At 40.9% G+C, this 25,089-nt stretch overlaps 2 protein-coding genes across 2 annotated transcripts; one reads left to right on the top strand and one right to left on the bottom strand.

Annotated features, from left to right (window-relative positions):
- The first annotated feature begins 506 nt into the window (after positions 1–506).
- pnpla1 (patatin-like phospholipase domain containing 1) lies at positions 507–3,309 on the top strand. Its single transcript, XM_026331507.1, has 9 exons — positions 507–714; positions 789–1,021; positions 1,117–1,182; positions 1,268–1,477; positions 1,751–1,811; positions 1,929–2,168; positions 2,376–2,493; positions 2,926–3,039; positions 3,136–3,309. Exons 1-9 carry the CDS (start codon positions 507–509, stop codon positions 3,212–3,214), a joined length of 1,329 nt encoding a protein of 442 aa, XP_026187292.1. The 3' UTR covers positions 3,215–3,309.
- Positions 3,310–11,209: 7,900 nt separating this feature from the next.
- Positions 11,210–22,085, bottom strand: kcna10a (potassium voltage-gated channel, shaker-related subfamily, member 10a). The gene is made up of 2 exons (XM_026332353.1): positions 22,060–22,085; positions 11,210–13,138 (listed from the first exon to the last, which is right to left on the bottom strand). Exon 2 carries the CDS (start codon positions 12,959–12,961, stop codon positions 11,219–11,221), a length of 1,743 nt encoding a protein of 580 aa, XP_026188138.1. The 5' UTR covers positions 12,962–13,138; positions 22,060–22,085; the 3' UTR covers positions 11,210–11,218.
- Positions 22,086–25,089: the final 3,004 nt, after the last annotated feature.

Genomic DNA, 25,089 nt, shown 5'->3' on the forward strand with positions numbered 1-25,089 from the left:
GAAACCAGTGTCGTGTCATAATAACATACACTGACCATACTTAGTTTCAGTAAGAAAACACAAACACTGATAAACAAGATATTAATGTTTGTATAGCCTTCATTAGGTAACAGAAAAAAGTGCAACCTAAACCATAGGAAATGTTTTTCTCCATGTTTAAAGGCCTTTTGAAATCAGTTGTGATTTGTTTATTAGCACGGCATTTTAAAAACCTTGATGTTTTGGTTCAGTCACATGAAAGCAGGCCTGAGATAAACAAACCAAAATCAGCTCAGCTTGTTGGACTCGAAACAGACAAAAAGTGATTGAGTGCTGTTTTCAGTCACATGGGAGTGACCAGTATGGTGTGTCTAATTGAGGCTTATTTAAAAGCACTGACTGTGAAACCGTCACCCACATTTCACTGGGTAACTCAGCTTGTTTTCACTTCGTTGTCGTTTTAAAAAGTAGAATTTTTGCCACTGCGTTAATGCATTTCACCGTTTATGATAAAAAATAAAGTGAAAATGGCTCCTGGAGGTTCTGATTCCCATTTTCCTAATGTTCTTTCTTCCATCTCCTTCTCTGGATCTGGATTCATGGCCACGTACCAGTTAGGAGTTGTTCAGTGTTTCCTAAATTATGCACCCTGGATAGCGTGCACAGCACCGCGTGTGCTCGGTGCATCTGCTGGGTCTCTGGTAGCGGCTGCTGTGGTCTGTGAAATTAGCCCGAGTAAGTGAAGTCTTTTTGTTAAACTTCTGTTTCATGTGACTATTATTTCTGGCTTAAAATCTTCTATGTTACAGTTACCATTCTGGATGAGATGCTGCACTTTGCCAAACAGGTGAAAGCTTTCACACTTGGACCATTTGATCCCTCCATCAGCATTTTCCACTGGTTGGAGTGTGTTTTACGCAAATACCTTCCCTCTGACGCGCACCAACTGGCCAGTGGTCGTCTCGCTGTGGCTATGACCCGCCTGGTCGACGGCAAGAACATCTGCATGTCTGAATTCCAGTCCAAAGAGGATGTGGTGCAGGTGAGGTTGATTTTTTAGGAGCCCAGACTAGTTTGGAGACAAGAATAGATGAGAAATGTTGAAGTGTCCTTCTAACAGCTGCATGTTGTCCTTAGGCTCTGCTATGTAGCTGCTTTGTGCCTGTGTACTGTGGTATGCGGCCTCCATCCTTCAGGGGAGTCGTGAGTATTTGAGTCCGTCTTCACAGACTCACTTGTCAGCACATGGTCTGTTCTGTATCATAATAGATGTGACCTTACCTCACAGAAATATATGGATGGGGGATTCAGCAGCATGCAGCCGGTGTCTGGACCAGCCAGTCACACCTTGACGGTGTCTCCTTACTCCGGAGAGGCTGACATCTGCCCCGCTGACCCACCTTGCATGTGGGACATCGTAGTGGCCGGAACCAACATGAAGCTCAACATGGCTAACAGCTTCAGGATGCTCAGTTCCCTCTACCCCAGGACTTTAGAGGTCAGACCCCCTTTGTATGTCACTGGTTTCTAAAAAATATATGTGTGTAGAGCTTTGTTTTCAGTCTGTTATGGTATACTCGTAGCTGCATAGGTGCCTAAACATTGTTGTGGGACAGGAACCTAAACCGAACACTTTATAAATTAGTTTTTAATTTCTACTGAAGATGATCTGGTTTCATGGCCTTTACTAGATGTTACTGAATCAGTTAAGAGGATTTAGAGGATTTAGTAACATTTAATTCAGCTTGTGTGTTGTTCTTCCCCACTTTAGGTTCTTGAACAAGCCTACCACAATGGCTATAAAGATGCCTTTCATTTTCTTCTGCAGAAGGGTGCGTCAAATCATGAGGGAGAATTGCAAAATTAAAGACACTGATAGATTTTTTTATTCCAAGCAGACTCGGTCTGACCTGCTTTATTTCTTTTTCATTTCTTTCCCTTGTGTGCAGGTCTCGCCCCATATTTTGTGATACACAGAATATCCCAGAAGCCAATTAACTGTGATAAGACTGAAACACTGATGCATCTGGACACCACCACAGAAGAAGAGCAGGAGATGAAGGTGGAAAAGCAGACTGCGACACTGACATCTTCATGTATGGACAACAGACTTCTACAAATGGGCAGTGAATGGACTGAGAAACGACCAATTAAAACACCTCGTCTTCATTTTGACATGATGAAGAACGGTATGGCTGAGACGCACACACACAATCACAGACATTAATTTACCACTGACTCAGATTTCTTAGTCCAATGCATAAAGTATATGAGAAATGAGAATGAGTTAACTATATTCAGCATTTTAAAATCAATGTCTGACTTCCAGTAGGGTGTGGATTTTAGATTGTTAACTACATCTCTGCAAAAACTGGTTTCATCTGCGTTTGTTTCAGTCCTGCTGGGCAACGTGCTGACTTACCTGAGCATGTCTGGACTCCCTGCGAGGATCTTATCCTACGTGCTGCTTCCTCTTATGCTGTTGTTTCACATTGTTCTCCAGAGTAGGACCAGGTAATAAATACACTGAACATTAGTAGGTAACACAGACAGGACTGTAACAGCCCCTGAGCACACTGAGTTTATATGCTCACACTTTCATGTTTACATGAGAACATATTGATACACGTGGGGGAGAACATTTCTTTATATCTAATATTTTACAAAAACCTCACCTGACTAGAGTCAGTAAAAATAAAAACCCAGGAAGAAGAATTAGACACATAACACCCTTATTGTCACATTTAGGTTTTAGTAGACACACAGGGAATGGTTGCTCTAAGACAGACACACAGGTGTTCATACCCACATGACACTTTTACCATGACGGTTTATTTTAGGTCTGATTAGGTTTAGGTTTGGTTATTCTCTTGTACATGAGACTAAGACAAATTCAGCAATAAAAAATGCAGTGTGTGTTTCAGAATGTCATCTCTGTGTTCCCAGACTGGAGATGCTGTTCAGGTTGGCTCCAGGGTGGACTTGGTGGTCTTTCTATCCTATCGTCCTATTCCTTTTCAAAATAATTCTTTGTAGCTTCAGGAAGAACATCATAGACAGGTATGATGACTTTTTGTGCTGAAGGAGATCTTGTTTTGCTGCTCCCTTTAGGGCCATACGTTCAACTCAACTGGACCCTTTTCTCTTCTGTTTTAGGGTTACGGCCATTATCGCACTGTCGCAGTGGCTGCAAACTCAGGGGGTCACATGGGCCGAGACACTCAACAACTTGTGATAAGCTTAACTGATCTGCCCCTTCAGAAGATGATACATGTAGGAATCTGCACAGACAGTTAAAGACTCATCATCATATTGCAAGAAAACAAAATGACACTGTATGTAGTTAGAGCTGCTCAGTTTTTAGCTCAGCGAAATCTATTCTGGTTACACGCATTTTGAAAACTGAAAGCTTGTCCTGATGAGCTGTCCAAAACAGCACATACTGTATGTATTAGTGTATATTGTAGGTGGAGGTATAACTGCTGACTTAGTTTGTGCAAGTATATAACTGTAATCTTCTTCCTCATTAGGTTTAATGAATAGAATGATTCACATTGCTTAATCTCCAAAATACTAATAAAAACATAAAACTGGGCGCTAACACAGATCTCAGCTTGAGAGTTGAGCTGCTTATCTAGAGTGTTCCTAATTTCATTTCCACACAAAAGCGACTGTGACATACTTAATGAACGCTGCGCTCTTTCCCTCTGTAGCTCACTGAATATCAACGTTTGTTACCTCACTATCACTGCACACTGATTCATTACCGAGCCTCAGTACCTTTTCAGAGGTGGCTGCAGAAGAACGTGTGAGTTCTGACAAAATTACACCAATAGCACTGTCCACTATGACACTTAATGATGTCGTAGGAGCAGAAACCCTTGACTTTGTGTGGCTTCGCCGTAGCATAAGATCACAATGCTATACAGTTTATTTTCACTATTGATTATTGATCATTAACTACCAGCCTATATTTGCTGCCACTGTTGTAATTTGAGAAATATCAAGCCTAGCTTAGAATCTGAACTGCTTTGACTATGACAAAAAACCAAACACCTGATCACATGACATTATCAGCATAAGTGATATAGTTACTGTTTTTATTATAAATAATTACATTATTTTGTAAACATTGTATATATGGGAGGGTTGTTAAAGTTGTTTCTGTAAAAATTACATGTAAAGAAAAAAGTAGAGATCCAACAAAGGTTCTCATGCAAGCTTGAACTAGGGATGGTGGTTTTCACAGATGGTGTCTTAACTATCAAACAGACCATTTGATCTCTATTGCTCCTTGTCCTTTTCCTGCAGATGGGCTGTTACCTGCAGAGATCCTGTTATATAATGAGTGTGGATGGATCATGCGGATAACACACACATCTGCTGCTGCTGCACCAGCCACTGATCCAGCTAGTTAGCCAGTAGCCAGCTGGCTTTGTCAGGACAGAGCAGAGACACAGAGCAGAGTGTGGCGTCTACATAACTGAATCCCACAGGCTTCAAAGATTCAGGAAATACAAGAAAGAAAAAGATTTTTACAAAAAATATAAGTTTAATCTCCTCTCTTCTCCCAAGAGTGTCTCCCAAACTCCTGGTATTTCAAAACCCGTAAATATTTGATGACGGAAATGACTGACATGGCTAAAATTAGAGCACTGGCTGGTCCCTGTCCCACAATGATGCCTCTAAAAGTACATGACTGTTTCACTAATTCGCCTGGCAACAGGATGAGCAGAGCATTATTATGTGATGTCACGACACATGAACACGTTGACGTTTGAGATTGAGCTATCAAGGTGAGACAGGACAGAGGGTTCAGGTAGGGATGAGGCAGGGGGTGTTGTTTCTGTCTATTTGGCAATGAGTTTAACATGGATGTCAAAAGAGATGCTGCAGCAGGACCAGGAGAACTGCTGTGTCACATCTGGCACTCAGAGAACGCCTGTCAGCTACACTCGGAACAGTAGTTACACCTTGAATGTGTAATGCTTTACTTACTTATTCATATGGGTGGCACCTAAGGCTCTTTGAATGGAAGTACTACACGAACGACGTCCACTTATTGTACTTTAATAAGCTAAGATACAAATAACTACTGTACAAGTGGACAAATACACGGGATACAAGACGTTTCGTACAGGGCCTGCAGCATATAACTCACATGCTGATCCATTCAAACACCTGTGAGGGTATTTGGACCATCATACTAGACAGTGCTGTCCAAATAATCAACAATATCACTGGGACCATTCAGCTCAAAGCAGCACCGTGCGTTGCCCTGTGCTTGTTGTTGTCTGTCTTGAAGAGGAGTAATCAGTAGGATCTGGGAGGGATCATTTAGATTAATTCTGTCTACTCAATCAACAGACCTAACCAGATGTTGTCAGGTTTCACTAGCAACAACTTACATGTTTTAATGAATGAGACTGCCTCAGTGTGCATGTGTGTGCGCTCTCTCAGACTCACCACAGGACCCTCTGATCCATCCGAGCAATAAACAGCAACAGATTGCCAGTTTTCTGTTTCTAATCTTTTCTTCCTCCGACTCCTTCCTCTTCCAGATTTAGTCCTCTTGATGAGATGGAAAAACAGTCTTACATTGATGATGTCTGGCTCTAAGGAATGTCAGTTCCTTGTAAAACAAACGGGCAGTGCTCCAGTTGTCTTAACTCTGACAGTTTAACTCTTCTCATTTCTCATTTCTCCTGTGTTGACATGCTATCACTTCATCTGGTCATCCATTTAATTTAGAAAGACACTTCCTAGGCATTACAGAGTAATGCCACCTTAGCATTAAGATTCAGATCAGGATTAGATTCTGGATTAAATGTCTAAATGAGAACATTTTTACCTTTAATGATCAGTGTTACTAGCTCTGCATTCCCAAAGAGGCTCTTTAGATGCCAAAAGGATAAATTTATAAGTTTCAGTGATGCAGTGAAACAATTACAGACATTTACCTTTAATAATGAAACTCGTATGTTTTTGAGGTTTAGTTTGTGTGTAAATTGAACAATAAACAACATGCAATGAGCAACACACCCTTTCTCTATTTTCAATAAAAACATGAATAATTATAGCAGTTTAAAGTGTATTTTTCATGGTTTTCCTTTCTCCGAAGCAGAGATTATGATACTGAGAGAAAACCTCCATGTGAAACGTTGACGACAGAAATCTGAGGTTAACATTTTTTCAGTGTATCCCATGACTGGCTGCAATGAGACACAGTTCTGCTCTGAACTGGTATCACATGAAGATGGTTTCACACTGCGCTGTGTTATTTTCTTGTGACTGGATGATAAGTACAGTACGTAAGTGGAAAACCATACCAGTGCATAGTTAGGTTTGTTTTGTTTTTTTAAACTCAGGGTCATTTCATTGAGCCTGCTTCTTTCAGAAACACACTGCTCTCCACTGCCACAATTAAACATATTCATACCCAGTCCAACCAGTCCAACCTGGCCTTAAATGCTCCAGGGGAACTTTTATGGGGTCAAGACATTTCTCAAGGATGCATCAGTGATGCTAATGATTGAGGGGTAAGCACTTCTTTTTCATCTTCCCACAGGAGAGATGAAAACCAGGAGGAGTCTGTTCACTATAATAAACAGGTATTATTTTCCAAACTCCACAGATGAGAGGCTTTTACACTTTAAGAACATATGTCACATTCCTTCTAAACCCATATCATAGGTTATCACATAAACCGCTGTTGTTAAAATAGCAACAGTATAAAAATCATTGTTGTTATAGCAACACTGGAAAATTATAGGTTGAGTAAAAAAAACTCTGCTTTTGTCTAAAAAAAATGTCAAGTGATTTGTTTGGATAATAAATCTGTAGCCTTGCTCTTTTCTGTCCTCTCTTTGTGTGTGTGTGCATTACTGGGCAATGGGCTGTTATCAGACACAACGTGTGTGTGTGTGTGTGTGTGTGTGTGTGTGTGTGTGTGTGTGTGTGTGTGTGTGTGTGTGCATCATGATGCTCAGAGTAGGGAGGCTCCAGTCTGAACAGAAATAAATTGTGTCATCTCTTTCCTTTGTGTCACACTCACTCTCTCTTTTCATCCGTCGACCGTCTGTCTCCTCACTCGCTCCCATATCTCTCACGCTGTTGTGGAACTTTCCACCAAAGCGTCTCGTTAATGTTGGAGCACTCCCATGCATTTTTAAGCACTTGACAGGGATCTGTCGCTGTGCAGTTTCAGCCTTTTGATCACACAAGCTCACGCTGCTTTATAAAAAACTCCACTTTGTTTAATTTGCACTTGAATTATAAGACAGTACAGTAAAGATGTACTTTGACTAAATTAACAGTTAGGTACTACAAGGAAGAGGCCTGTTTGGGCATTTATGTAATGTGTAAATGTATAAAACTGTCTATTTTTTGGTTGTGTGGTATATGTGTGTGTGTGTGTGTGTGTGTGTGTGTGTGTGTGTGTGTGTGTGTGTGTGTGTGTGTGTGTGTGTGTGTGGGTCTTGGGAAGCCCAGACCCTTTAAGCTTCTGCTGTCCCTGCAGATTAACTTCAAACACTGTCTACAAAAGATTACGGTCCTATTGTCACCCCAACAAACAGGATCATAAGTCTTGTTGCATATGCTCCACACTTACTATCATGGCTGCCCTCAATCTCATTTTGTGTTTAAACTCCAGTGCGTTTTTGTTTTATATTAATTTCTATATATATTGCCTAGGAGTGTTGTGCACATAAAGCATCGCTGAGAATTGATATTGATATTGATGTTGATGTTTACTCCCCCTAACATTCCTGTCAGAAATAGAAAGAGTGTATTAGATTCGACATAAAGATCATTATAAATTCATAAAGTAGAGGATTACTTTGAGGAACAGTTTTGAATGAGACAAAGTTTTTCAGAAATCCATAAAAGGAGTTGGAACCTTCACGTCTTTATAAGATGTCACCACTGTCTAAATCTAGTAATTGAATAAGCAAAATGATTTGAAAGTAGCAGATAAAAGGGGTAAAGCTTCATGGGGTTGTGAGCTGTTACTGATAAATGAAGACCACATAGCCATGATGCAGGACTTTAAATAAGAAACATAAAAACTATGCTAAATGAGCATCAAAGGTTAGATAGTTCGATTTGTATAATATATAAATATAAAGGAGTCACCTACAAGCCTATCAGGGGTTAGAGAAACAGCTCCCAAACTTTTGTTCTTGTGCTAGTCCAGGTAACCAGGTAACATGTGAACTCTTAGCTGCTGTCTAAATGTCATTCATCCCTCCTTTCTCTCTTTTCCATTTGTAGCTCTGTTTTCACCCTTTGCCCTTGGACACCCCTCTTGTCTGCATCACAATCCGGGTCATACATTCAGAAGTTAGGGTTTCCATTATCAAGTGGGAAGTAATACAATCAGTTATAGTACAGCAGTTAGAAAACAATTTGGGGAGCAATAGTTGCCAAGTAATACTCATTGATTCTCCTCAGCAGCAATGTGAGAGTCTGAAATGGTGGAAACACTGTTTGTGTTGTTGTTCCCAGCGCTGCATAATAACACAACAGTTGTGATGTGACACACAAGAAGAAAAAAAAATCAGCTCTGAAGTTGCCTGTGAGTAAATCTTAATCTGCATTGCTAATTAGACATTTCTGGAAAGCAAACATTGCTGTGATTTATTATAAATCACCAAAACACATAATCACATAACATAATAAGCTTGATCATGTGTCATGTCATGAATGGGCTCACACCCACTGTGTATTCTGCTCCTTGGGTTAGATTTCTAGATTATAAAACAAAACATGTAGTATATATGTACTTGGAACAAACAAGTATTGCTATAACCTTGTTCAAGTGAGAAAAGGCCCCAGGCCTCATCATCAGACCCAACAGTCCTGCTCTGATTACTTTTCCCTGACTGCTATGTCAGTAATACACAGAATCCAGTAGCTACTTCATATCAATGTGCATATCTTTAAATTGCTGTTTGGTATTAAGAAAGCAGACTCACAGTCTGTTGCTTTTCACAGTGCATCACACCTGAAGGAGGCAAACACTTATTTTAAGATCCACTGGCGACTGTGAGATATAACACGTGGTACAAAAATAAAGAGATCTTACTGTGTTATCCAGATTTCCTCCACAATTTACTTATTGTTTCTTTTCTTCTTTTAACTGGATCATTAAGTTTAACTCACACCAGAACTTTCTTGGCCTGAGATCAGGTGTTAAGGTGAGTCCAGGTGAACCTGGTGTGGATGGATAGCAGACTACTCTGTGTTAACCAGAGACAGGCATCCTGTTGTTGTCTGGAAGACTTCCACTGATACAGCCACTCCACTGCCACTGCCACACGTCTTGTTGACCTGACCTTTCTCTATGTGTGTGTGTGTGTGTGTGTGTGTGTGTGTGTGTGTGTGTGTGTGTGTGTGTGGCACTAACGTTACAGTGAAAGCAGAGACAGGTTATTGAAAGTAAATACGAAATCTTATACAACATGAGGGATTTTCTTCCCTGAAGGGAAACACCGATGGAGAAAACACCAGAACTCAGTCTCTCTCTCTCTCTCTCTCTGTCTGTCTCACACACACTCACCTACACAAAAACACAGCGCCCTCTTAAAACTCAACACATAACACATCAGAAAACATGATTTAAAACCTTCAGATTATATTGCATCTACATCACAGTAACTTATATACTGAAATGTTGAAATTCATACATACGAATACAAATACAGTGTAATGGTCTTGTTGGTGGCCTGCAGGAAATCACTTCAAACAACAACTTTACAGATGACTGACTATAACGTGACATCATAGTGTATAATCATACTCGTCATCATTGCCATGAAGCTGATTGTCAAACATAGAAAACACATATACACACACACACACACACATATATATATGTATATATATATATATACATATATATATATACATAAATCATATGCTCACCCAGAAATTAGGACATTAAAGAGTTTAAAGCTATTTTAAATTACATCATATTCCTGGATCTCCATTAACATGTCACTTATTTTATTATTTTTTTCTTTTTTAAAAACATCTTATAAAAGAAATATTCATGACATGTCACTGATAGAGCATAGTTTAAAATGATTCCTGCTAAATAAAAAGGATCACGTGATATTTTGGCCTAATGCCCCCATGGCCTTGTAACAGTTCAATAATTCAGCTACTGTCTTTGGCTCCCTGCTTCTCTCTTTCACGTTTCTGAACATGGTGTAACTGAAAGGTTTACTCGCTCACAAAACAACGCACTGATGGATAATGGTGAAGTTTGCAAATCCAAATTTTGAAGGATATCTGTGGTATCATGGTGTGTACGATTTGATCAGTGTGGGACAACATTTTGAATAAATCTCACAAATAAACGCTATAATGGACAATGATTACAACTTCTACATTTTCACCCAAAGTTGAAATGAAAAATACTGAGCATAAATGACAAACATGTATAATATATAAAATGTATATGGCGAACATAACGTAAGTTAAGGCACTCCATTAAAGTACATACTGTGGTGTCAGTTAGACTGCTATCAATAATCAGTATGCTACTTATCAAAGAGAATCAATAAATATTTTGATAGATTTTTATATAACAGGACTATATCTATAAACTTTACATATATTGCACATTTAAGACACTTACAGGAAAATTTGTTTATGTTTTTAACAGCCGTTGTGTATAGAATTGGCTATTATTCCTGTTGGCTGCACTGTGTGTCGACAGACGGCAGCAGCTTCTACTCAGCAGCCTCAGAACATCAGTCTCAAATGGTGTTTTTGAAGATTACTCAAATTGTTCCAGTTCCAGTGTTACCTCAGTCCACTTGTGCTGCAAACAGATGATCACCACATGATCCATAACTCATTAAACATCGTCTGAGATCCATGGTTTATGGACCAGAAGACAGTCTCAGACCAGTGTTGTACTTGTGGCCAAATTCTCAACAGTCAAGTGCAAAAGTGCAAAACGTTACCTGCAACAGGAATAATGACCAGGACAAAAAAGATGAAAAAAAGACCAAAATAATGAAGAAAATAATTTAAACACTCATAACATTATTTCATTTTTCTGTTTCTGTGCAACTAAAAGAAGATTAATCCTAAACAGACATCTCACTGGTCCCATTTGACAGGAAATCAAAACTATTAGTTTTGTCTATATTCTCATCTTTTTAAATATATTTTCCTGTTGTGGCAAAATGATTCCCTTTTCCTTATTAATGTCCAAACAGTCTTATTAGCCTTTGTCACTCTGCCAGATGCCATTAGCTTTGTTAAGCGAGGCATTGCTCCCCTGTTTGGTGTCTGTGTCAGCCTTCATGGCTTGCTCAACGGCATCTGCCAAGGGCAACTTGTCCTCTGCTTCTGTCTCTCTATGGTAGAAGTAATTGAAGTTGGAAACAATGACAGGAACAGGCAAAGCAATGGTCAGCACACCTGCGATGGCACACAAGGTCCCCACCACCTTACCCCCCACGGTAATGGGACACATGTCCCCATAGCCCACAGTGGTCATGGTCACCACAGCCCACCAGAAGCCATCGGGTATGCTGACAAACTGCGTGTTAGGCTCGTCTACCTCGGCAAAGTAGATAGCACTGGAGAAGAGGATGACCCCAATGAAGAGGAAGAAGATGAGCAAGCCAAGCTCACGCATACTGGCCTTCAGAGTCTGTCCCAGGATCTGCAGCCCCTTGGAGTGACGTGAGAGTTTAAATATACGAAAAACCCTGACCAGGCGGATGATACGCAGAATGGCCAAAGACATGTTCTGTCCTGAGCTCTCTTCTGGCGTCGTGACTAGCTCTGTGACCACAGTCACAAAATATGGGATGATGGATATAATGTCAATGATGTTCATGAGGTTATGGAAAAAATCTCTTTTGCTGGGACAGACCACAAATCGAATACAGAGCTCAAAGAAGAACCAAGCAATGCAGGCAGTCTCAATAATGAAGAAGGGATCAGAGAAAGTTGTGGGCTTTACAGCAGGTGGAGCCAGAGAAGTATAACCTCTGGATTTGTTGAAAGGTTGTAGCACTGTAGGCACAATTGGGTCAGCATCATCTCTGAATTCTGGAAGAGTTTCCATGCAGAAAATAATGATGGAAATAACAATAACAAAAACAGACACCAGTGCTACACCCCGGGCTGCATTGGAGCTCTCCGGATACTCAAACAACAGCCAGAACTGTCTACACATATCGTTATTTGGTAGAGGGATCTCAACGTCCTTTATGAAACCTTCATCTTCTCTGAATTGTTCCATGGCCTCGATTCCAAGCTCATAGAACACAATTTCATCGGCAAACACATCAATGGGAACATTAGCTGGTCGTCTGATCTTCCCCCCCGACTGATAATAATACAAAATCCCGTCAAAGCTGGGTCGATTCCGATCGAAGAAGTACTCATTCCTCATTGGATCAAAGTAGTCCATCCTCTTCAAAGGGTCTCCTAGTAGTGTCTCAGGAAACTGGTCCAGTGTTTTGAGCTGTGTCTCAAAACGAAGACCAGCAATGTTGATGATGACTTTCTGGTCTCCATCATCCAGCCCCCGTTTATCTACAAACAGATCTTCACAGCATTCCTTAGCAAGCCGGCTGAAGATCATCTCACTCTCCTTAGTTCCCTCACTGTTTAGTAGCAATTTCCAGTTAGAGATCATGCTAGAGCAGCTGCTGGGCCCCTGTCTGCTTGGAGTTGGCATTGTTGGAGACCGGGGTACTCCTGTTGTCTGTGTCTGTGGAATAGGTGAAGATGAGGTGGATTCCCAAAGGCAGGAGGGCACAGGACTCCTGTGGGACGGGGTAGAGGAAGGTTGAGGGGCTTGTAGAAGGTAGTTGCTGCCTGGGCTGTTGTGCTCTGGGGTCATGTCCACTGTGAGAGCCGTGGTCTCATCAGCATAGGTGTCCAGCTCATCCTCAAGGCTGTTGCCAACGTCATCCAGGCTCTCAAAGTCTACAAGAGCCACCTCCATGGCTGTGGTTCAGCCAGTGCAAAGCCTTGGGACCCCAGGATAAGACGATCACAGACACAGATGGATAGTTGCAAAGCTCAGCCACCAGAATGAGCAGCAGAGAAGCAGAGCATCCAGTCCTCAGCAGCACAGTAACAGGACAAAGTGACAGCCTCTATTCTTTTTTCCTTCCAACACCTGTGTAGTGGCAGACACAGAGAGACAGAAAGTCAGTGTGTTTCTGTCAACGGTTAAGGGTTTGTTTGTCTAATTGTCATCAGGTGCCAAGAATATGACGTCTGAAAGCACGTTGTATCATGACTATTTGTTCCTTGGATACCGATCTCTTTGGAAACCAGCGACAAAAAGATAAGGGAGAGAGGGAGATACTGAAATGAGGGAAGAAAGAGGAGGAAGAGGGTGAGGCAGCTAGAAGCCAGAAAGAAAGAGATTATAACAGTGGCTTTTAGAAAATAAAAGCACAGTAGTGAACTTTTTTCTACTCTTTTCCAAGGTCTGTTACTGTGTGATGACTCATGTAACTGTGAAAAACAACAACATAAAACAGCAAGTGTAACTAATGCCTTGTTAAATGATAAAATATCTCTGACTGTGCACATCATAACATCCAGTTTTTGTTATAAAATTATAACACACACATAAATGATGAAACATTTCAACTTTTAAACATCTTCCAACTAGTCAGCAATTCTACATAATGTCTCTTATTAACTAGTTCCTACACAAACTGGCATGTACATGCTCAACACACACATTATTATTAATTTACACACACAAAAAACACAAACATAACACCTGCTCAATGGAAAGGGGTGCACTCCCATATACAGGTTGAAGAAAGAGAGCACAGTGCAGGGTAACTGGGGCTGTGCATACATTAGTGCATAATTAACTGGCTGTGCCACGACAGCACGGGCCTGCTGCTGTTCTGTCCTGCTCTGCTGTTTGCGTCTGCATTGAAATTTCACTGGGCTTTTCATCAGCATGAAGATCGCATTAAATAGTAAACTAATCTGTGAGAATGATGCTGCTGCTCCTGCCTGCACGTGCATGTGTGTGTGTGTGTGAGACTGAGTGCTGACGCCTGCAGATGTTTAATTAAAGACTCCCAAGATGAGTCACCACCTACAACCCATGTCAGTGATACCGGGCCTGCTGGGAGAGAGAGCCGAGAGAGCTGGCCCAGCTGAGTGAATAGAGGATGACATGAAAATTGCTGGGAAGACGGATGTGGGAGGGAATGACTGGGTGGGATGAGGGAAGAATGCAAAAGAAGGAAAGTGACAATGAGAGAGAATGGGAGTTGATAGGTGGGTGGATGGATGGACAGGATGATGAGAGAGCCCTGACAAAGAAAGAGGGGCGATTTATCAACAGCAACAAGAAGCAGATGATGATAATGATGATGAGGTTATAAATAGCTGTGATTGATTGTATTGACATACTACTATGGGAGAACGTCAACTTAAAACACACAAATATGTCAAATGTGAACAAATTGGAAACAAAAATGAATAAGACTATAGACAGTTGGGTTGTACTGTAGGACTGCACGGTTTGATCATGTTAAATGATAAAAGCCTCACAGAAAGTAACATGATAAATTAAATCAAGATCTCCACTTCTCTCATCTGTAACCACATGACTCCAATGATGTAATTTGACCTTTTGAGCAACTAGAACTTTCTCATGTTTTTTAAAATAGAAGCTGCAGTCCAGTGAGAAATTTGTAATTAGATCAATACCAGGAGATTGGTCTGCTTGATCAATTACTAGGGTTTTGTCAATAATTCAATAAGCCATCATTTAATTTCTCTTAATGCAAGACAAATAATTGTTAACTCTTAAATGTCTCTTTTTAAAATTAAGGACTCAAATGCAAAACCTGGTATCTGGACTCTGGCTGTTAATGTAAGAAACATGGTTCAGAATAAACTGCCCAACAATACACACCTTACCTTATTTAGCAAGACGTTTGCAGACCTTATAAGCACAGCATGCTTTAAAAAATGGGAGAGGCAGAGAAAGATCCTCCACACGTTAAGTCACTGCTGCAGGTTTCTGCTAACTCCTCAGTTGGGGCCCGAACGTCTAATCTATCACAGACTATACTGGGTAACCTTATGCTGAAGGAGAAACCAGAGCTGTGGGCAAAGGCCACAGGTGCACACATAAACACATACAAACAGACATGCACACATTGACCAGAAAAACAAACAAAGAAGGAAATAATATTATAGATGCTAAAGGTTGTTCATTTCGGTGTATGTCAATGTGATTATGTGTGTATGTAACGTATGTGTGAGTCTCAGACCATATGTGCCGCAGGTCATCTCTCAGCGATATGGGCGATGTGCTTAAGATCTTCTCGACAGGAAAGATGCAAACAGATCTCACCATACTTGACTTAGCCAGCACACACACACACACACACACACACACACACACACACGTCTAACATACGCAGCCATACCCCCCGTCCTCACGCTGCAGACATATTTGTACACACACGCATGTACGAAAGCTGCCACTCTCATTCCAACAGCTTGTGTGAAAAGCTACCGTGGAGGGTCTTTAGTCTTCTCTACACTATCGAACCAGCATGTCTTGGTCTAGTTCCCATAATATTTATGTAGTAGTGAGATGGACTAAAGCCAGCACCATTCAGTTTAACCTGTGATCATGAGAACATACCATAAACACTGTTAAAAGAATTATTTAATGAGAGAGAGTACTATAGAAATACATCAAAGATGTATAATAATGTAGCTTTTCTTCTGCTACACTTCCTTTAATAACATCCTGTTACTGTTATGCATGTATAGTATTTTAACATGGGTCCAAATGCAGAGAAGCAGGGAGACAGGTGTTGTGAACAGAGCAGGCTTCAGCTTTGACAGGCAGTAATTAAACAATGAAAACAATGGAAGGGAGATGAACATTTAGCAGGACCATGGGAACCACATTAAGTTCAACAAGTATCTAATGTGAGGGACAACAGAACTACAGAGGAACCTAGTTAATGACTCACCGTATAAAACTAAAACACAGTAACTCAAAAACAGGCGACTAAAGCAATGAAAGGACACCGTAACACGGCAGAGTCAACAAACAGGATAATAACACAAAGTCAAACAAGGACTAGAATTCACAATGTGAAATACAGACACACATGGGTGACAAGCTAAGGGGATGCAAGTAACAGAAACACCTGATTGTGTATATCTATAATGACAGAAGACAGCAAATGTCTCATACACCCACAAATATTCAAAGAGAAAAAACACCAAGGTAAACAATGTTGGGTTTAAAAATAATGTAGGTGTTTTGCATTGATAATAAAACATTTAATAAACGCTTCCTATGTTTCATAACTCGTGCACATTGTGATGGATTCATGAATTAGAGGATCCATCCATCCGTTATCTATAATGCTGATCCTGTACAGGATCATGGGAGGCTCCAGCCAGTCCCAGCTGACACTGGGTGAGAGGCAGGTTATGATATATACAATCAAATCTAATATATACTTTAGGCTGCAACATGGAAGTTCAGATTTCTCTTTAATCTTATTATTTCCAATTAATTAATGACAACATTAAAAAAAACAGGCTGTCTGATGTGGCTGATGTTTATATTTGTGGTTGTTTAACACATTAAGGAATTGATTTGGGGGCTAACAGGACTTTCAACTTTGAATGCAAAAAATGAAATAAGAAACAGGCATTTGAAACATTAGTGTATACGACCCCACATGTATTTTATATTCTGCAAAACTTTCATATTTGCATAGGAGAGGACAGTAACAACTGTGGCTGAAGACACTACTACAGCTGTAGTGTAGTGTGGGGAGGACAAAATGTTTCTAAGGAGGCAGTGTGACCTTGACAGCAGAAAAAAGAGGTGTCATCTGGGGCCCACGTCAGCCCATGGTGCTCTGACTATTCTCGCCTTGTTATTAATAGACAGGGGGAGTCATGGTGGGAGAAAACCACTAGACTTCTGCATTTATTGGTCAAATGCAAACAATGCAGAGATGTGTGTGTGGGACGATACTGGAATCTGCATCACTATATGTATAGTTTAACATGCTGTGCTGGGCAACTGTAACTTAGATATCAAAACACTGCATGACATTTAGGCTTTTCTACTTCGGTAATGTTTATATAAACCGCTGTGCCTGTTCTACATGCGTCAACCACATGCAGTGTTTCCACATAACAAAGTAAACCTATTCCTTAATCATTTAAAACTACTTTTAATTATAATAACATGAGGTGAAGAGACACTGGTGCAAAAAAAAAAAAAAACAACTAAAAAAAAAAACAGTCATGCAAAGATGCAGATACAAACTCATCCTCTCTCACCAGCTGAGCTGATTTATGTCACATTTAATGCCCACCGCCCCATTAAGAGGCAGTCAGACTGCTGACTTTAGGCCTTTTAAGGCATAAAATGTTTTACAAGCTACAAAGGTCAATGCAGTTTATCACAGCTACTCTGAGGTCTGGTTCAGCTCAGGTTTGAGTCTTCACAGGATTTATGACAGTTATAAAATGTTATTTTACTTGTAGCTGTGACCACTTTCGTCACAGCTGATCATATGATCCTAATTAGTCACCTGGAAACATTAAAATGACAGTTTAGTTTTTTCATCATATCCATATGTCCATTTTTCATCCATCCATCCATCATCTGTACCCCCTTAGTCCTGACCAGGGTCCCAGGGATCTGCTGGAGCCTATCCCAGCTCTCTCTGGGTGAAAGGCAGGGGTCCACCCTGGACAGGTCACCAGTCCATCACAGGGCCACATAGAGACAAACAACCTCACACACTCACACTCACTCCTATGGGCAATTTAGAGTCACCAATCAACCTGACATACATGTTTTTGGACTGTGGGAGGAAACCAGAGTACCTGGAGAAAACCCACACAAGCACAGGGAGAACATGCAGACTCCCCACAGAAAGGCCCCTGATGGGTTTCAAACCAGGAACCTTCTTGCTGTGAGGCAACACTGCTAACCACTAAACATATTTAAGGATATTTTACCGAATAACATTCATTGCTTATAAATCTGCAGCGTGCCAGATGTTTGCAGCTGAGCACAGTGGGTGTATCTGCTAACACATTTTCATTCTGTGTGAGGAACAACCACAGAGGAACTCTCATGTCAAGTCACAGTAAACATGGTTTTGTTGACCTTGTAATTTGGACCTTTGTTATGCTCCTCTGATGCAGCTCTGGGCGGCTGTGCAGGATGTTGCTTGGTCGTGCTGATAGTTTTGGTATTTTTGGACGGGAATTTTGACCCTATTAAGCAGATTAATGCAGGCTGGGCAGCTCAGTGCCATAAGCCGAGGGATCTCTTCCGTCAGATCAACACTGACACGAGTGAGCCATCACAGATAGCCACACAGACACAGACACACATACAGGAATATACAGTAATGCTGCCTGATTTACCAGAATGTGAACAAGCAAAATGTTCACAGTTATAATAGCAAAATTATTTGTTTTCAGATCCAAGTGTGATTTAAATGTAAAGCTTGGTTAAAATTAAGCAAATAAACCCAGAGCTGAGCTTTGCTGACTAATTTGATGATTTCTTTGGACAACAAAATTAATTCTTAATTTTTTTGTTTCAAATTTAATACCAAAATTTTAAACACGCTCTGGTTTTGCCTTCTCAAATGTGATAATGTAATTTAACTTTTTGTACACAAAGACAGTCATTTCTCTTCAGTACTAACAAGCCTTCAGACAATATAACACATGGCAGCTGAGAAAATATTTTTAATTATCAAACATCTGTCATCTGAATCACAACCTTATCCCCCTCTCTTAGGCTTTTAAATCACTTACTGAAATATGAATTACAAATATCCACTCAGTAATGCGGTTCTTATCAGCAGAGCCAAACGCTGCTTTTCATTAAACAAGCTAAAAATAGACCCTGAAGTGGACCCTTAATAAATTTCAGTGTGCAGCATTTACATGAGGTGACACTATCCTGCATGTTCTTATTGCATGTGTGCAATGGGAGCGTGTGCATGTGCTTCAGCATGCTGGATGCGAGCTTTGTTGCTGCTAATGATTTCTACTGATAGAGCTGCAGCGCCACTGTCATGTGAGCAATCCACAAAAACATACACAACCACACACACACGTCCACCACGGTTCAACACGTTAATGTGTTTCACAGGCCCATTGCCTCGGGTCGATTTACAGACGCTGCTGTTGGGATACGATTATAAAGATAAGACTGAAGTACAGTTAGTGTGTGATACGCCAGAAGGGCAAAGTTGTCTGTCTGTGTACTGGCACTGAATGAAAAAGATTATTCCAAGAGACTTTAGCTTATAACTTAAACCCACAAATTTAATAGATATGTTACACAAAACAACTCAAGAACTGAAAGTGTTCAACACTACATGAATTCTGATATCACATATCAAACTGAATCAAACAGAGCTGATATAAGACATCATGACAAAATGCTAGAGAACATTAAATGTTATTTTTGCCTAACCCATATGTCTGTCTGGAGGACATTTCTTATCCACATGGATTCTCTGCGAGGCGTTCATAAGATGTAAGCTGCTGATGCTGACATGGGTGTGTCTGCAGGCTCCAGGCCAAGTCCCAGTGCACAGCAGCTGGGACCAAAATCCCCCCTTGGCATTTTCACAAACCACACACACAACAAGAGCATGACCATAACACAGCCAAAATCGCCTCCTAATAAATTAGAAGCTTCCTCTATCTAAAAGCAGCACATATAGTAGGTCTTTGTTAAACACCAGACAGAGGTGAAAAGCCGGACTTCGTGATGGGTACAGATTCTCGTCATGCTCTCAGCTAGGGGTCTGAATCGACAGATTTAAGGCTGTTTTACTGTGGGCTATGTGTCACTCACTTGTGGTCTGAAAAATCCATAATCCACCTGAAACTAAAGTCCCCAAAATTGAACAATTAACATAAACTTCTAATTTAATAATTAGAATCAGTCAGAAAGGCTTCTATGTTCTGCTTTTAGAAAAAAATATCAAGATGCATATTGTCTGCATAATTACAAAGCCAGTTACTTTATATAAGTCACCTGGAATTAAGTCCAAACGCTTCAGTTACTCATAAATATGAAAAACATGTATGTTGCTAGTTGATGTGTCTGGGTAAAAATAATAGAAAGGAAATCAAATCAACTCTTTGCCAGAGTTCTCAATTACTGGCACAGAGGTTGACAAAAGGATTGATGTGCCAGCATGGGCCCTTCTGAATGACACTGTTCTAGGCCCAGCACAGGAGCACAGAACAGACGCACCACCAGAGGCCAACCTTCATTAAAACATTATTAAACATAAAAAACAGTCCAACAAAGTCCAACTGTTCCAAAATCAGGGCCTTTAAGAAAACATTTAGGTATTAAGTGTGATTTAACAAGATAATACTGCTCATAATTCCTGAATCACAGGTTGCTGAATGGGGCACTAGTGTCATTATCTCTTCACATTGTGAGAATTCGATCTCTGAGATGAAATTACTTGCTGCACTGAGAAGGACGTTTGAATTTTGTCTTAGGCTCAGACAGCAAAAACATCCTGGCACACCCAAAGCACACACACACACACACATATATAGACAAACACACAATCACCACTGTCACCACATTTCACCTTCCACCTCCACCCCTCTGATCTCACCGTGGCTTCCTCTTTCACGATGAGGATTACGCCCGACTCATTTACACAAATATAGTGTTATTTTTTTAGAAGCCTTTTTGTGCCAGAGCCAGACGAGGAAAATATGGCCATCTGGTCTGACTCTATATTACATATCACTAATCTCAGGTGGCATCCAAACAAATAATACACACAAGCACACAAACACAAAGAGGACAGTGCCAAAATACACCATGCATATTGCATGAATCTTCACATCTGCTTACAAAACAACATTATGACACGTGTTCTCTTGGTAACAGCTGAATAACCTGGACAGTGTGGACAGACTCCTACAATAACAACGAGTCTACTGCTAATATGATGTGAAAGAAAACAGCTGAACACATTTTTAAGGCTTTTGGTTGGTTATCATCACAAAGTAAAAAAAAGCACCATTATAAAAACAAACGCTTCTGTCATGCACACTTGCTTCACATAGTATACGTAAACACACTTTGGCGTGTGTGTTTATGCCATGACAGGGTGGGTGGACGATGAAGAGGCAGGAGAGTTTAAGGGTTTCTGGGAAAATGAAGGAATGAATGGAACAGCTCATTAATCTCAGTTCAGGCATCAGTAGCTGGGAGTGAGACTAGCCCCTTGTTTCTTATTGTCTGTGTTCTCCAGTTGTCTGGGTGGTGCATGCAGGGTAGGTGGACCGGTGAATCCAAATATCCTATAGGTGAAAATGTGAGTTTGAATGTCTTGTCTCTATGTGTCAGACCTGTGACAGACTGGTGACCTGTGCAGGTGGATGATGGATGAAGGGAATAGCTTACGGCATGTCCCCTAGGTAGGAGTGGGAAGCACTGAATGCAGCTATTCACCTGAGGGTTTCCACTGCATATGTATTAAAGTTTCTTCTTCTTTTCTCTCCAACAGATATATTTACTTCTTTACTCTGCAGATCAAAGTCTTGGATGAAAAACAGAGTGTATTCAATTCAAAATGTCTTCAGGCTATAAAAAATCAATGAATCCTGAATTTCCTATCACTGTCCCATCCTGAGCATCACTAGAAACAACTGAGATGCGAAAGCAAAGACTAATGCTCTGAAAACAGTTCGGAAGGACTGTGAACAAAGTAGAAGCTTTGATTTGCAAAGTGATTCTCATGGTTTAACCTACCGAGGAATATTTCCATTTTTCAGCAATGTCAACGTTTTAGACACATTTGAAGAATCTTCTTTGTGTTATCTTTTCTTTTTCTTCATTTATTCTGAAAGTAAGGATCGTGAGCTCTGTTTTTTCCGGTGGCACACCGGAGCAGCGCGACTGTGCAACAGCTGGTTGAATAATTGAATGGAAAAAAAAACCGCATCGTGTCGGACGATCAGACAAACAGCGCTGAGAGCCCGGGGAGAGTAGCCTACCTTCACAGGGATCCCACAAACTTCCGTTGTTGCTGAAAGTTTGCAGCTCCATGGTCAATGCGCACTGGATCGACTGACCAGAGCGCGCGTCCTGTTACCCCCGGACTGACCGCACCGACAGCAGGCACGGCGGAGGTGCCCGGGCCAATCACCCTGGGGCCAGATGTGAGAGTGATATAACAACAACATGATTACGTTTAATTTGGCCAATTCCCCGCTCGCAAAATCCCTGTTTTCCTTCGTCCTTCGTCCTCCAAACGAAGCTGCGTCCCTTTAACTCAAAGGGAGGAGAGAGAGAGACAGACAGACACACACAGAGAGAGAGAGAGAGAGAGAGAGAGAGGGTATAAGGACATTAAAAAAGGGTTGTTTCCTAACTTCTACCATGCTGCCTTATGCTCTCTTGACCACTATCAGCCATGACACTCATTTCCAATCACAGTGTTGAACCAAGGAACATTTCTATCAACACAAAATAGTTTAAAGTTGCCATATTGCACCATATTGGTCCCATAAAAATTATTTCCTAGAATGATTCCAAAATAAAAAAAAAACATAGGAAAACCCACAATCCTTGAAAGTTTAATTTAGGCAGTACAGTGGTTATCACTGTTGCCTCACAACAAGAAGGTTCCTGGTCTGAAACCCATCAGGGGCCTTTCTGTGTGGAGTCTGCATGTTCTCCCTGTGCTTGTGTGGGTTTTCTCCAGGTACTCTGGTTTCCTCCCACAGTCCAAAAACATGTATGTCAGGTTGATTGGTGACTCTAAATTGCCCATAGGAGTGAGTGTGAGTGTGTGAGGTTGTTTGTCTCTATGTGGCCCTGTGATGGACTGGGGACCTGTCCAGGGTGGACCCCTGCCTTTCACCCAAAGAGAGCTGGGATAGGCTCCAGCAGATCCCTGGGACCCTGGTTAAGGACTAAGGGGGTCTAGATGATGGATGGATTATAGTCTGTCATGCTGCTGCAGTTAATGTACTGTCGCCTCAAGCTGCAAGTCTGAAGCAGAGATGAGGAGAAGGTCACAAAGGTCAAGTAAATGCTTTTTTAAAAATCTTGTGGTCCTCAAGCCTCATCTTGCGTTGACTCAAGCGACTTTACCTGAGGCCGATCATTAGACCCTGAGCTGCAACCTCTGCTGGGCAGCAAAGGCCTAAATACAACTTCTTTAAACATACGCAACAGAAATCACCAGGACCTGTAAACAGGCTTTATATGGAGTTTTTCTTAAAAGAACAGACACACACTGGTTTTGTTAGACTGTCCCAGATGATGATGGTGGAGCTTGTTCTCCATTGCTTACAGTAAAGTCACTTAAAGAAGGGCTCTTTTCAGGGTCAGTAGGAATGTGAGGAACGATTACAGAGTCAACCAACTCTTTCCAAGTGTTTACAGACATGTGAGTCTTGTTTTAAGACGGTGCTTTTTAGTCCTGGATTAAACTTAAGGTTTTATTTTTGAAAATTCCACCTGCATTAGATCACTGCGCATTGATGTTTGTGCAGACTTGTACTGTATTTTACATGAGCTGTGAACATAATAAGATGGATTCACCGCTTTGCTGACTGTTTTTTAATTTTTCTCAATGTCACAGTTTTTCATTGATGTGTCTGGCACATATGTTTTCACAGGCTGACCCCTGATCCTGTATTCAGCCTCGGGCCGAGGAGGAGACACCACAGTCTGGCTCCTCCTGAGCATGAATCAGTGCGGAGTCACATGGGGAGTACTGCACAGTATGGATAGGCTTCCCCCTGCAGGCTACAAGAGGAACTGTACTGTGCACACTGGTTTTGTTTACATGTCAGGGCTAATCTTTGAGTGTGGATTGTTTTGGCCAGACTGGACTTTCTGTTTTTGGTACATGAGGTAAGAAAGAAAATGCCTTAATCTTGAAAAACACTGAATGATTGAGACATATCCCACCTTCTAATTCTGTTTGAAGAGATGCCCACACTTTTCCCTGCTTTTCAAAATAAATGTTTTTCTGTTTACTGCTTAAATACGCCATGTTTTTCCAGTCAAAGCGATGCAGACTGAAGCTGGATCAGTCACATAATATATTTATCAGTTTGCTTAAATATGACAAACAAAGCAAAGTTTACTTTTAATTTCTAAAGTATTAAGTATTGCTAGTATTGTTAGTTTTCCAGGCACAGCTACACAACTCTGGGTAATTCGATTTATGTGTGTTTCCACCATCTCAGTCCATATTAATGAGTAGCTGTGGCTTTTTTCCAGGAAGCCTAGGCTGTGTCCCAACAGGCCTGATCTCCTGCTCTTCTCTCACTCACTCATGCTTCTCTGTTTTTCCTGTTCCTCTCAAAGCTGTTACTGCCAACACTCTGTTTCTGTTCTGCTTTCCCATTAGAGCCATGAAAATAGGCCAAGCTGTGCAGGGGTAGCAACTACAGAGACAAAACAGATGAGGGGAAAGAGAAGGAAAGCCATGAAATCAAAAAGAGGAGTTTGTGTAGGCTAAATCTGTTGAGTCCAATTAAGTTTCCAGGATTTTTCTTTGGTGCTTTATTTGTGCCAAGTTTTCTTGACAGGAGAATAATGCATGTTCATTTTACTTGGCCTTAATCCAGCACCTCCTCATATCTTTACTCCACACCGTCCTCTTTCATGCTTGATGCAAATGAATGAGAACCAGGCAAAAGAATCACAAATTCGCAATTTCTTTGGTGTTTGTGATCATTTAAAAGATCCAGTGTTGATAACCTTGAATGGAAAAGAGCTATATTCCTCCTGGTCTGTGTCTTTGATCACAGAGATCCAGACAGATGGAGAAAGAGTAAATAAACCTTTGTCTGAGAGACACTTCCTGAAGCTAAGTAACCACTGACTGCTAATGCTCTTCAATCACCACCCCATTATGCTATCCACTTCTTATGCATACTTGATCAATACGCTAAGAGGTATGAAGAACAAAAACAGAGTCAATTAGTGTGTGTGTGTGTGTGTGTGTGTGTGTGTCTCAAGGAAGATGTGTGATGCTATCTCCGAATGTGTGTTTTATAGTTACA

The sequence above is a fragment of the Mastacembelus armatus genome, chromosome 7 (assembly GCF_900324485.2).
Source record: "Mastacembelus armatus chromosome 7, fMasArm1.2, whole genome shotgun sequence".
NCBI lineage: Eukaryota > Metazoa > Chordata > Actinopteri > Synbranchiformes > Mastacembelidae > Mastacembelus > Mastacembelus armatus.